At 49.9% G+C, this 14106-nt stretch overlaps 1 protein-coding gene across 1 annotated transcript in view; it reads left to right on the top strand.

Annotated features, from left to right (window-relative positions):
* The first annotated feature begins 3174 nt into the window (after positions 1-3174).
* The window catches only part of LOC138246928 (vomeronasal type-2 receptor 26-like), a 98512-nt gene continuing 87580 nt past the window's right edge, over positions 3175-14106 (top strand). The window contains exon 1 of the mRNA XM_069201676.1: positions 3175-3291. Within this exon, the coding sequence (XP_069057777.1) occupies positions 3175-3291 (117 nt within the window). The remainder of the gene's footprint in view (positions 3292-14106) is intronic.

Raw genomic sequence — 14106 nt, 5'->3', positions numbered from 1 at the left:
CACATCCCACCAATTGCAGACTACCTGGGACCCACACAGCCCTGCCCAGTAGAGGATACCTACAAGCTAGGTGGGAGGGATATCACTTCAGAAGTCTGCCTAACATGGGACCTACTCTGTAATGTCAGGCCTGGCTTAGGGGCACCCACTGACACACATCTCCCACCCAGATACCACCCTACCAGGCGTAAGTTGTAATTATGGGCACTTTACTCAGCCCCCTTGTGGCAGCTGTGATGCCCTCAAGCACCCATCCAGCTCAGGATATGCCACTGCCAGTATGCGGGCCATCAGGGGGGTCAGGGTTCGATGGGCACCCCTTCCTGGTTGGGAGGTCATCCCCAGCTGGGCCTCCTCCGTCTTCCATGCCCAGCATCTCAGGTCCTCCCACCATTTCCGACAGTGGATACTCCACCTACCGTCGACCCCAGGGTCTGCATGTCCTTGGCAATGGCACGCCATAGACCCTTCTTTTGATGAGCGCTGACCTGCAGAGAAATACATACAGGGAAACCCATTAGTCAGACTATCCTGGCTGTTATCTTTTTGGCCTACTATACCCCTTCACATTGTCATTTGCACACAAAGCTCCCAGCCCACAAGCTGGACGCCGCCCATGGGACATCCACAAACCCCCCCACATGAGCCCTTCACACACACCACACCAGTGAATTCATGCCCCATGCATTGTACTCAGCAGTGTACTCACCTGTTGCTCTGGAGGCCCATAAAGCAGTCCGTACTGGAGTAGGACCCCATGCACCAGTCGCTCCAACTCCTCTGAGGTGAAGGCAGGGGCCCTTTCTCCACTCACACGCGCCATGGTAGGTCCCTGACACAGGTCACAGCAGCACATGCAGTGTAGGTCCTCGCCCGTAGACTGTCAGGTAGCAAGTGAGAGAACATATAGAAAATGGTGGTGATATTCCCGCCGGCGTACATCACCATTGGCCACTGTACCCCGCAGGGCCCAATGTTATCCAATGAGGAGTTGCACAGTGGTTATTAACTGCCTCCCGCAACGGCGTACAACGTCAGTGGCATTACCTTACTTCCACCTGTCCATCCACTCAGGACAGGCGGATGCCATTTCGGGGGGGGGTGCAGGCCCTGGATTATAATTGCATCACAGTTCACAATCGGAAATACAAGACAAATGGCACTTATACATGTTATTTGACATCATGCATTGTACTGCTGTGGCTCCGATGTTCAGTTAGTGACCAGCTCCTCACTTATCTGTCCCTTGGACTGCAACCGCTGAAGATAAATAGGAGATGGAGATATACCCCCGTGTACAGACCCCTGGTAGACTTGGCAACAATGGAGGACAGGCACATTATCCTCACCTACAGTCTGGACAGGGCCAATATAACAGATCTGTGTGCCCAACTGGAGCCTGATCTGATATCTGCTATGCGCCACCCCACTGGGATTACCCTTCTTGTGCAAGTTCTATCTGGGCTCCATTTCTTGGGAACTGGTTCTTTCCAAGTGACAGTGGGCTTGGCAGCAGGAATGTCACAGTCAATTTTCTCAATAGTGCTGACCAGAGTGTTGTCTGCCCTAATTAAACACATGCACAGCTACATTGTTTTCCCACAAATGGAGGATTTGGCCACAGTGAAGGCTGACTTCTATGTCCAATGGGACATAACCCCAACATAATTGGGGCAATTGATGGAACACATATTGCTGTTGTCCTCCCCCTGGCAAAACGAACAGGTATTCCGAAATAAAAAAAGCTATCATTCCATGAATATCTAGATGGTGTGCATTGTGGACCAATACATTTCCCATATCAATGCTAAGAATCCTTGGTTGGTGCATGATGCCTGTTAGAAATGGGGTCTTTGGTTGGCAGTCAGGTTACCCCCTGTCCAAGCAAGGACCCTCACTCTAGTCAGGGTAAAAGAGAATCACCCTCAGCTAACCCCTGCTTACCCCCTTGGTAGCTTGGCATGAGCAGTAGGCTTAACTTCAGAGTGCTAGGTGTAAAGTATTTGTACCAACACACACAGTAACTTAATGAAAACGCTACAAAATGACACAACACAGGTTTAAAAAAATAGAGAATATTTATCTAAACAAAACAAGACCAAAATGGCAAAAGTCCACAATACACAAGTCAAGTTATCACTAGAAAGGCAAAAAGAGTCTTCATGTAATTTTAAACACACACTAACACTGTTAGAGTGAAAATGTACCTTGGGTACGTCAAAAATAACCCTGCACTGGCGAGTGTGCATAAAAAAGGGCTTGCGATACGTCGATTTCACTCACCAGGGAGACATTGCGTCGTTTCTCCTTTAGTTGGGTCGGCATGCGTTGTTTCTTCTCTCCATGGGAGAGCGATGCGTCGATCCGGTCAGCACTCTCGGGTCCAGGCATGCCATGCCGTTGCGATCTCACCAGCCTCCGTCATCGATGCTGTGCATCTGAAATCCAGCCCCGGCCATCGATCTTCGGGTCACGTTGCAGGCGAGCATCGATTTTCAGCTGCAAAGCCGGCAGCGTGTTGATTTTTCAGCCCCATATCGGAGTTGCGTCGATCTTTTCCCTGCACGCCGTTCTGTGCGTGTACTTCCTCCTCTGAGGCTGCCAGCTTCTCTGCCTGGAGAAGAGTTGAAGAGCTGAGGAAGAAGCGCTGCCCTGCCTGTGACTTTGCTTTGTGGAGCTATCCTGCAGTTGCTGCTTCTGCCTGTGCTAGAGGACAAAGACTGGACTTCGTGTGCCTTCCTTCTTGTAAAGAACTCTCCAAGGGCTTGAATTGGAGCTTGCCTCCTGTTGTTTGAAGTGACAGCAAAGACTTCTCTCTGCCAGCACCTGGACCCTCTGCTGAGACTCCTACTTTGCCCAGTGATGCCCATCCAGTTCCTGGGACCCCGAAAGGAGAATCTGAGAGACCAAGAGTGGGAAATCCCGCACTGACCGCTGTGTGGAGAAAAGATTGACGAAACTCCTGTCTGCAGCTGAAAAATCAATGCTCCGCCGGCTTCGTGACTGAAAGTGGACACTCACCTTCAGCACGACTGAAAGCTCGACGCACGTGGCTGGAGAAACGATGCACAGCATCGCTGATGGAGGCTGGTGAGATCGCAACCCGCGCTGCATGGTTTTCGGATCATCGTGCAGCAGGATTTCCAACGCAAACATCGCTGAGCGTGTAAAAACATGCAAGGCCTGCCTGAACCCGAGAGTGCGGTTCAAATTAATGCATTGCTATCCTGCGGAGAGAAGAAACGACGCACACCGACTCGAATAAAGGAGAAGCGACGCACGGTCTCGCTCGTGAGTGATATCAACGCATCGCAAGCCCTTTTTGACGCACACTCGCCCGTGTGGGGTTCTTTTTGACACACCCAGATACATTTCCACTCTAACAGCATTAGTGTTGTGTTTAAAATTACATGAAGACTCTTTTTGTTTTTTAATTGATAACTTGACTTGTGCACTGTAGATTTTTTTTATTTTGGTCTTGTTTTGTTTAGATAAATATTTTCTATTTTTCTAAACTGTGTTGTGTCATTTTGTAGCGTTTTCATTAAGTTACTGTGTGTGTTGGTACAAATACTTTTACACCTAGCACTCTGAAGTTAGGCCTACTGCTCATGCAAAGCTACCATGGGGGTGAGCGGAGGTTAGCTGAGGGTGATTCTCTTTTACCCTGACTAGAGTGAGGGTCCTTGCTTGGACAGGGGGTAACCTGACTGCCAGCCAAAGACCCAATTTCTAACAGGAAGTTTGACACTTCTCTAAGAAAAATTTTGAAATATATTATAAGCTTCAATGCAGAATGGAACTTGGTCTTTTTTTAGAAGAAAAACCCTCCCAGAGAGAGCTAAGTAGGTTATAAGTCTTTCGGTGATGGGGGCACAGGCCTGCAAACCAGAAGGCTAAGCTAAACTCCTGATTCCCATTAAAACTAAAGAGGATCCACTATAGGACCTTGTCACTTTTTCAAAGGCACAGGGATCTTTGTGTGAGATGAAGCTTAAATCTAATCTGATGCTATGGAAATGCTGCTTGGATACTTTTTCTTGCGGGTCCCGCTGAAGCTCCGAGGTCCACAGCAAAGTCCAGTCTAGGCCAGTTGTCGCTGGTCAGCTGGTCACTTCAGGGAAAGGCCTCTTGTAGTTTGCTGTATCCATACAAGAGGTCAGCCAACTGACCCTTATGGTTCACTTTTTTGTCCTGGGTACAAGTGAAGCAGGTGAAGTCTTTTAGGCTTCTCTCATGTCATAGACAGCAGGTCCTGTCAGTGCTTGGTTTGTTAAAAGGATAAGTGCAAGGGGCCTTCTCAGGAAGCCTCTGCAGCTTGCACCACCCATAGCTCTTTCCAGAGTTGCCAATGACAGTACCAACACAAGTACCTACCAACACACTCCTACAAGTGTGACAATTCGGACTATTCCAGGACACCCAAAGCTACAACAAAGGCTTGAGAGGCAAGCATTAATTATTTTTCTTGTGTGTTGAATTTAAAAACTGATGTACTCATTTCAAAATTAGACAGGCAATGCCATCATGTGGCAGGCTGTCATATGGCCCAGTTTTGATAATTAAGTGCCGGAGCCAAGCCCCAGAAGCCACCGGCTTAAATTAAGAACTGGGTCCAGTCCAGCCTGATCTTCTGCAGGTCCATAAAGTGTTCTCGGAGGTTGCTTTGGGGTACCACATTTATGCCTGGCACCAGCTCCCTAATCTACAGTGTAAATGTTCTGAGGGACAACCTTACCCACTTTTGCAGCAGTTCCTGTTTGCTCTATAGAAAACAATCACAAGCATTTGTCATTGAATCGTGATCCATCGCAAATAATGGCGGTTGTGAGCAATTACCAAGTTGGCTTGGCACCTGCACAGTAAGAAGACATAGCCTGGCCTAATGACATTCAGCTGCAAACTTCAAAACTGAAGGACCAGGTTTGAGTTTTGGTGTCAGTTGTCATCCTGTGATTCCTGGCAAATCACATAATCTCCCTAAAGAATGTGTTGTGTATTCTTGTGCTCATGGGAACCTCTTTTATGCCCTTCGGCCACGTCTATGCTATATAAACCAGCAAAAAAAAAAGAGCCGTTGTGAACATTAGGGCTTGCAAGCATGAAAAATGAAAATTATAGGCAAAGCCTGTGTCCCAAAGACACTACAAAATGGGGTATCATTACTTATGATGCGGCAACCATTAAGTATAAGGCATTTAAGGACACACAAGGCCCTGTACACCTCCATAGACACAGAAACCAGGTGCCATTAGCCTACTGACAGCCTGACATAAGCAAAGGCCTAGTTCTTCTGACAATCCTAATTGGAACTACCTGGAATATGATGGAACAAGTACAATACACTGATTGCAAAGGAGGCTCCATACACAAACCAAGTACTATAAACTATGTGGAGCCTGGTGTGGTCAAAGCAGATGCACCCCATATGCTTCAAATTGGGGATACATGGAATATGATCTCAGTAACATAAATCATTATGCACAGCATCACAAATGAGGTGCAATAGACCTATATATATAGAGAGAGAACAAGCACTGTCAACATATACAGAGCCACTAGTGAGGTTCTATACACCTACTTTGAGCACTAGATGATGGTCACTTTCTTTCTTTGAAGGCTTGTTAAGTCTGTTTAGTTAGCTTGTTTCCTGATTGTAATGCCCTTAAGTGTGCTACAGGGACAGTCTCACTGTTCAAAGATTGTGAATAGGCAAAATCATGCTTATTTTTGAGGTGCCATCTATATTTTACACTCAGTGATAGAATGCAGTCCTATAGCAAATGCATTGTGAAAGGAAGAAGAATTCACAATCTTCTACCAAATAAGGGGTTCTGACCACTGTAGATGGGGAAAACCTGGCTTATTCAAACTATCTTTTATTTTAATAGTTACTTGGTGATTCCAGAGTCTAGTGCATCTGCTAAAGAGTGTAGACCCAGGGGACATTGGTGGTCATTACAACCTCGGCGGTCTTTTTACAAGACCGCCGCGCTGAAGACCGCCAGTGCAGGCTGTTTTCCGCTCAGCGCATTATGACCGTTGGCAGCCCTCCGTCCTTTTCCGGACGGAGAGCCGCCAGCAGCCATACTGGCGGTCGGCGGGGAAGTGGAGGTTGCTCCACCTCCACCGCCCCGTCAACAGAACACCGCCCACCGAATCACGTCCTGTGATTCGGCGTGGCGGTGTTCTGTTGACGGGGTGCTGGCGGCGGAGCTGCCCCCATGGATCCCGTCCCCTCCCGGAGGATCAACGGACCAGGCAAGTTGTTCGTCCGTTAGGGGAGGGGGGTGGAGGGGGTGTTGTGTGCGTGCATGGGGGGTGTGCATGTGTGTATGTAGAGGGGCTGTGTGAGTGCGTGTATGCATGCAGGGGTGTTGTGTGTTTGGGAAATGAGTGCATGTCTGTCTGTATGTATGTCTGTATGGATGTGTGCGTGTATGTCTGAATGTGGGTGTGTGCGTATGACTGTGTGTGTGGCTGTAGGCATGTATGTTGGTGTGTGTGCGGGTATGTGTGTTGGTGGTGCCTGCGTGCGTGTCGGCTGTGAATGTGTAATGTAATGTTGGGGGTAGGGGTGGGGAGGGGGGTCCTGCCACCTTTGGGGGTGGCAGGGGTGGTGGGGGGTGTAGGGGAAGGACTCGGGTAGGGATGGGGGGTGGGGGAGACACCTATCAGTGCCAGGGAAGGAATTCCCTGGCACTGATAGTGCTCACTGCCATGGATTTCATGGCGGTTCCTATCCCCATGAAATCCATGGCGGTCAGCCGGGTCATGATGCCGCCGGCGGTATTGTGACGACCGCCGGGCTGGAGACCTAGGTCTCCAGCCCGGCGGTCGTCCCCGCCCTGGCGGTCGGATCGGAGAAGTGGCGGATGACAATGGCGGTAAGCGCCATGGTCATAATTCCAAAATTTTTACCGCCAGCCTGTTGGCGGCAAGACCGCCGCTTCTCCGCCAACCGCCAGGGTTGTAATGAGGGCCATTATGTCTTTGTGTCCCTAAATATAATCTTATGGAATGGAATGTGTGAATGTAAAAAATGGACTAATACATTTATTTGGCGCACATATGTTGTGTACCAACTTAATGGAATCAGAGATATCGTTCCATAAATTTGTAAAACCTCTAAAATTGATATGGCATTACCAATACAGAAACTAAGGGAGAACAGAGGGATCTGACAGAATGTGTTTAATTCAAACCAAAATCAACCTTCATCCCTCCAGATAGTCACAAAGTATTGATTTGAGAGATCTCAAAATATACTGAAAAGTATAACAGTTTGAATAACAAAGAAATATAACTAAATAAAAAAGAGATCCATATTAAAAACGGGTACCAAAGAAGGAGTCATACTGGTATTGAACACAGTGTATTACAACAAATAAATGAATCAACTCTATGTGAAAAAGAGAAACTCAATCATACCTTGGAAAGCAACTGTAATAAGTATAAGAAAAGAATGGCAAACACCCTAGAGGAAGCATTGAGAAGCTGTGGATCTGGGCTAAAACAAAAGATGTCTAACCTAGATGTCCACTTATTCATACACTTCCTAATATTCACAAGGATCTGTAAAAACACAATTTCATCTCAATATATATTGTATACATTCTGTTCTTCAATCTGTAGGACCATTTTTGGAGTTTTCCTAAAAATGATTGTGAAACAAAGCAACATACATCAAGGATACAAGTGCTTTTTTAACAGAATACAGCACATTAAACATATCAACACAAAAAAAGTAACAACATGCACAATTGTTGTAAGAAATCTATAAACATCAATACCCACCAATGAAGGAATAGAAGCAATGGAATGGGCGGTACTCAATGTGGGCCCCCATGGGCCAACAATGTATTCTTGCTATAACTCATTAACTGCTTATTATCACAATAAGGCCCTTGTTATGAACATGGCGGTCCGTTCTGCACCGCCGCCGGTGGCGGTAGAAACCGCCAACAGAGGAGCGGTTCCGACCGCCAAATAATGAACCAAACGAAACTCTTGCATCCCGCGCACCACCCACCGCCAGGAAAGTAGTCCCGCTGAAGACGGCAGAGTCCGCCCACAGGCTGTAGGGAAAGGCCCAACCTGCCCATCAAATTATGAACCACCATTCCGCCACCAGTTCTAGGGCCGGAACCACCGCCACAGAAAGCCAGGCAGAAATTAAACAAATAGAAGGAAACACTCACCGGAGTACCACAAAACGTGCAGTGGCAGCCATGGACAGAGAGCTGCAGATCATGCCAGCCTTGCTCTTTGCCATATATCTACACGACCGAGACCACCGACGAAGACGACAATGGTAAGTACCGCAACCTACGACACAAGGGAGGAAAGTGCAAACTTACATACCCACCCACCACACCCACCCCGCAAAGCCCCCCAACCATTCCCAGCAGCACTAGTCAGACACCCCACACCAAGAAGGACGTGCCCGACCGGAGGCCACTGCAACGTGGCCATAGGACATACAATAGCCCCATACACATAAATCATTTAAACAAACACCAGGGTGGAACTGCGTGCAGCCCAAACACAGGCCACACAGAAACTTTATTAACTCGCTCAGTGAGCTAGATGAAGCAAACAGGGCCAATGGCCAGTCCAACAAGATTCAATTGTCCCTGGCCACAACTGGCCACACCTGACTCCCACAAGTGCTGGGTACTCCACAAAATGGAGCACCATAGGGTGATCCAGGCACCTCATGGAATGGGGGGAGGGGGTGGAATGTGGGGATTTACGATGGGGGTGGGACTTAGACTTTGCGGGAGTAGGTTGGGGGGTGGGCTTCTCCTTTGAAGGGGGTGGAGGCTTTTTGGCTCGGGTAGAGCTGGATGCCTTAGGCTCCGTATCGGTCCTTCTTCACTGGAGAAGGGGCACAGGAATGGGAAGGCTGGACTGGGGTGGGCTGCGATGTGGAAGGTGCAGAAAGGGCAAGGAGGTGGGTACGTTTCGGGACAAGACGGAGTGGGTCAGTGGGTTTGAATAGGTCTGCATGGGAGAGGAAAAGGTTTTTGGGAGCAATTGGGTTGGACGTGGATGAGGGCGTGGGAGTGGAGGCAGAGGGAGTTGATGTATGGGGTGTAGGTGTGCGTGTAGTGGGTGCTGGTGACTGCTCAGTATGCTGTGTCGTGTGGTGGCTGTCTGATGGGTGGGTGTCTTGCTGCGTTTGAGTGTTTTGGGAGGTGGGAGGTGGACACAGTGGGAGAAGACAGACAGCTAGTGTGGATGTATGTTGGGTGGGTGTCTGCAAGTCGGGTGAGTGTGCTGCATGTGTCAACTACAGTGGAGGTGGGGAGTGCAGGTGTGGTGTATGGGGTGCATGTATGGCTGTCTGCTATTGTGGTGAGTGCAGGTAGAGGAGCAGTAACAGTGAGTGAAGGTGCAGTGCATGAGGGTGTGCATGTAGAGGGGACAGACAGGGAGGCGGAAGAGGCGGGCACCCTGGGGGAAGTGGACGTTGTTGTGTGTGCAGGTGTCTGTTGCTGTGTGAATGCTTGTGGTGGGATGTGTGGTGCTTGTGTTTGGAAGTGTGTTTCTTGTGTGTTGACGTGCTTGACTGCGTGTCTGAATGTGTGGCTTGGATGGGTGAAGGGAGTGGGGTGCTGGAAAGGGTAGAGGAGGTTGGATGGGGGACAGAATGGCCAGGGAAACTGGCTGCCATCAAAGAGGAGGCTAGAGACTGAAAAGATCTCTGTAGGCCAGACATGGCACCATGAATACCATCCGGATAGGCATTTGTCTGCTGCACTTCTGATGCTAGCCCCTGGATGGCATTAACAATGGTTGTCTGCCCTACAGAGTTCTCAAGAGGTCAATAGCCTCCTCTGTGAGGGCAGCAGGGCTGACTGGGGAAGGGGAGGAGGTGCCTGGGGTGATGGAGACGCCCTCCTTCTGGGGTGGGCGGGCACGGGCAACTCGGTGGGGAGTAGAAGGGAGGGCACTGATGGTATGGGAGGTGGACGAGGATCTCACAGTTGTGGTTTGTCCACTAGTGTCCGCCACTGCCGGAGAACCCCGATCGGAGGAGGTTTCAGAGTCACTACCCCCTGTGGTAGTAGCCTCCCCCGTGGAAGTCCCCTCGCCCTCCCATCCACTGGTCCCCTGGGCGTCCGTTGTCTCTGCCTCTGAGGATCCGTGGGCTGCTTCCTCCCCACTTGCCGGTGCCTCAGCTCCCTCACCTGATGTTGATGCTGTACCAGACAAACACAAGAGAACAGGGATGGGGGGACAAAACAGGAGAGACACTTGTAAATAGCTGAATGCTGATACACAATGGCCAGACATACACCGACCCAGCAGACTCACACAACAGGCAGCACCGTGCACTAGGCCCATGACCATGGCCCTGACTACTGAGCAGTATACTGACCCACACCCATATCCTGAAATTGTATTTGAGTTGAGGTAGGTGAAACCTGACAAGGGCACCCCTACACCCTTTGGGGAGCAGACAGTAGCTGGACACCAGTCAAAAACCCTGCTCTAAGCACCATGAGCCCTATCGCACACACACTCATCCTTCCAGGCTGAAGTATGGGCTGTGAGTACTCAACCCCTTGTGACTGCTGTACAGCCTTCAAGCGCCCATCCAGGTCTGGGTACGCCACCGCCAGGATCCTTTGCATGAGGGGGGTCAGTGCCCGATGGGCACCCATTCCACGTTGGGAGGACTTCCCCAGCTTGGCCTCACTGATCTTCCATGCCCAGCCCCGCAGGTCCTCCCACCTCTTACGAAAGTGGGTGCTCAGCCGGCTGTAGACCCCCAGGGTTCGTACCTCCTTGGTGATGGCATGCCAATGTGCCCTCTTCTGGTGGGCGCTGACCTAGTGGGGAGACACAGTAATGAAACACAGAGGTCAGACACCTGCAGGATGGCAAAAGCTGGCAGATTGTCAGACATGAGACAGACAGTTCTCCCAGATAAGCTGGACAGTGGCATGCAGCATTCCATGCACCAAGCCCCATCCTGGCTCACAGGGACACACATCTGAGCAATCCACTCCATCCATTACACACACAGTGCCCCCCAAACCCTGACTCACCTGTACCTCTGGCCGGCCGTAGAGTTTGCCGTACAGGGGCAGGACCCCTTCCACCAGTTTCTCCAGTTCCTCCTGGGTGAAGGCCGGGGCACTTTCCCCTGCACCACGTGGAACATCCATAGCGAGAGGCAAGCCACAGCAGTACACAGAGTGGAGTACTTGCCTGCACAGGATCAGCAAGTAAAGTGATCAAACGCTGAGGCACGCGCGTAGGTCCCGCGGCGGTATGCACCGTCACCGCCGGCAGCAATCATGATACGCCAGGATTCCCCATTGGCATCCATGTTATCCAATGAGGTTGCGAACTGCGGTCAACACCGCCGTACGCTGTGACGTCAACCGCTAGCGTTCTTAGGTCACTTCCACAACGAAGGGGCAAAACTACATTGGGCAGACATTTTGACATCACCTACGCATCTTGAAAATCTTTTTACTCACAATGCTGGGCCTCCTAGCCATATGAAGCACCTATGACTCTATCCATAGAGTAAAAAATCACACATGATTTACTACGTTACCTCGTAGTGATGTGAATGTGCATCTGTCACGTTGCAGTTTTTGTACAGACACTACTACGAAGAATGCAGTGAATGTTTTCAGCAAATATGCCAGTGTATGTGTGCACATGACTCATTTTTCTTAGCCCTCACAGTTACCGACCCTTGTGGTGAGGAAGGGCACCATCAGTGTACAGACCACTTGTGGGTATGGGGACCATGGTGGAGCGTCAAATTGTAATCACCTACAGAATCACATGTGCAACTGTTCAGGACCTATGTGCATTACTGGATCCTGCACTGACTCCAGGAAATCGTAATCAGCATGCCATTCCAACGGAGGTGCAGGTGCTCTCCGCACTCCATTTCCTGGCCACTGGCTCTTTTCAAGTTACAGTGGGCATGGGTGCTGGTTTCTCACAGCCAATGTTTAGCCAGGTACTGACCAGATTTCTGAATGCATTTGTACAACATCTGCAACCCTATGTGCGATTCCCCCAAAGTGCTGACCTGCCTGCCATCAAGTCTGACTTCTATGCCTTTGCAAACATTCCCAATGTTATTGGTGCCATCGATGGAACCCACATTCCCATCATCCCCCAAGAGTGAGTGAACAGGTGTACAGAAACAGGAAGAACTTTCACTCCATGAACATCCAATTGGTATGTACTGCAGACCAGTACATATACCATGTGAATGCCATGTTTCCGGGTTCTGTCCATGATTCATTTGTGTTGAGGAACAGTAGTGTGCCACAAAAAATGGAACAACTACAAGAGGACAGAGGGTGGCTCATAGGTAAGTGTGCCTGTCACTAACTGACACATTGCAGAAAACCAGCCTGTCTGACTAAGGACATTACAATGACGACTCTGTATTGACCATTCTCTAGGTGATTCTGGCTATCCAAACTTGCGTTGGCTCCTGACAACAGTGAGGAATCCCAGGATGGATGCTGAGAGGAAATACAATGAGGCCCATGGCCGTACTAGGAGGGTGATAGAGCGTACTATAGGTCTCCTGAAGGCTAGATTCCAGTGCCTATTTATCTCTGGGGGTTACCTGGCCTATCGCCCTGATAAGGTGTGTAGAATAGTGGTGGCCTGCTGCATGCTGCACAACGAGGCAGTGAGACATTCAATCCCCCTTTGGAGGTGTAGGGTGCTATAGGTCCTGATCTGTTACCTCAGAGAGGTGAGGAGAGTGATGGTGATGATGGGGAAGGGCGAGATGTACATTCCAGAAACCAACTGATACAACTCTACTTCCAATAACTGTGTGGGACTTCAGTCTGTCTATGTGGTTAGTGAATTATACTGTGAGTGTGCCATGTCATCTAAGGGGAATTGGTCATGATATGCGAGACATGGACCTCTTCAGCATGGTACAGACAGCCAATAAATGCTTTTCCTTCTTGACTAATTTGAAATACACTTTACCACCACCATGCACAATTTGACAATAAAGTTGATCCCTGCCTGTTGCATCCTTACTCCACTTTGTTCAACATTGAAGACAGGGGACAGTGTTTCAGGTGAGATAAGTTGTTTATTGGTGGAATAGAGTGGAATGTGCTATGTACAGTGATGGAATTCGTAATGGTTGGGTGTCCTCAAAACCGACTTGGTGGCAGCCCTGTTTATTGTCATAGGTGGGTCCTAATTGTAGTTCACTACTTTATTTAGCCCTCAGCTAAGTGCAGTTGGTGAACGGGTGGGATGTTTGCTTGGCAGTAGTAGCAGTGTCAATTGTTGGAGGGGGGCTTGTTCTTTGCTGGGTTTCCAGTGCCATATCTTGGCCTGAGACTCCGTTTGGGCGCCTGCTGTGGAATTTCTTGGGGTGGCATGGTTAGGCCTTGTGATTCCTGGGAGGGTATTTCCTGTGCTGTTTCTGCTGCTTGGGTCATCTGTTGCTGGTGGTCCAGGGCTGTTGTGGGGGCCTCTTGTCTGGGGTGGGTGTCTGAGGGTTTGTTGACCAAATGCAGCAGTGCTCCAGCAATGGTGGCCATTGTGACATTGTGTTCTTTCTACTGCTCCATGGCCTGTTGGTGTTGTTCCAGCTGCATCCTCTGACTTTGCTCCAGGGTGGTTACAATCTGTGCCAACCTGTCTTGGGTATGTTGGTATGCCCCCAATACCTCTGCAATGACATCCTGGGCTGCTCCATCTATCCGATGCCCTGCCCCCAGACCCACTGGGGCACTTGACCTTGCCCTGGCCCCCTGTGCCTGTATCCCCTGCGCAGGTCTTGAAGTGCCACTAGTACTGGGACCCTCGTCTTCCTGCATGTTGGGGGTGGGAGACTGTGGCCTCTGTTGCTGTGTCACACCTGTTTGAGCCCTGGGTCCACTGGTGTGGGTTCGCCTCCCCTGGCCTGCTGTTCTTGTCTGGGTGTGAGGGGTGACAGTTTTCCGGGATGGGGCTGCTGCTTGGTGAGCATCCAGGGCTGTGTGAGGGGCCTGCCTGCTCATCAGTGTCCAGGTATCTTTCACCAGTGTCCTGTGATGTGCCTCTTTCTCCGTGGAGTCCTGTGGAACTCTTTGTCCCCTC

This window comes from Pleurodeles waltl, chromosome 7, assembly GCF_031143425.1.
Source record: "Pleurodeles waltl isolate 20211129_DDA chromosome 7, aPleWal1.hap1.20221129, whole genome shotgun sequence".
Lineage (NCBI taxonomy): Eukaryota > Metazoa > Chordata > Amphibia > Caudata > Salamandridae > Pleurodeles > Pleurodeles waltl.
The sequence above is the reverse complement of the archived record's forward strand: the minus strand, read 5'-3'. Positions and strand labels throughout refer to the sequence as shown.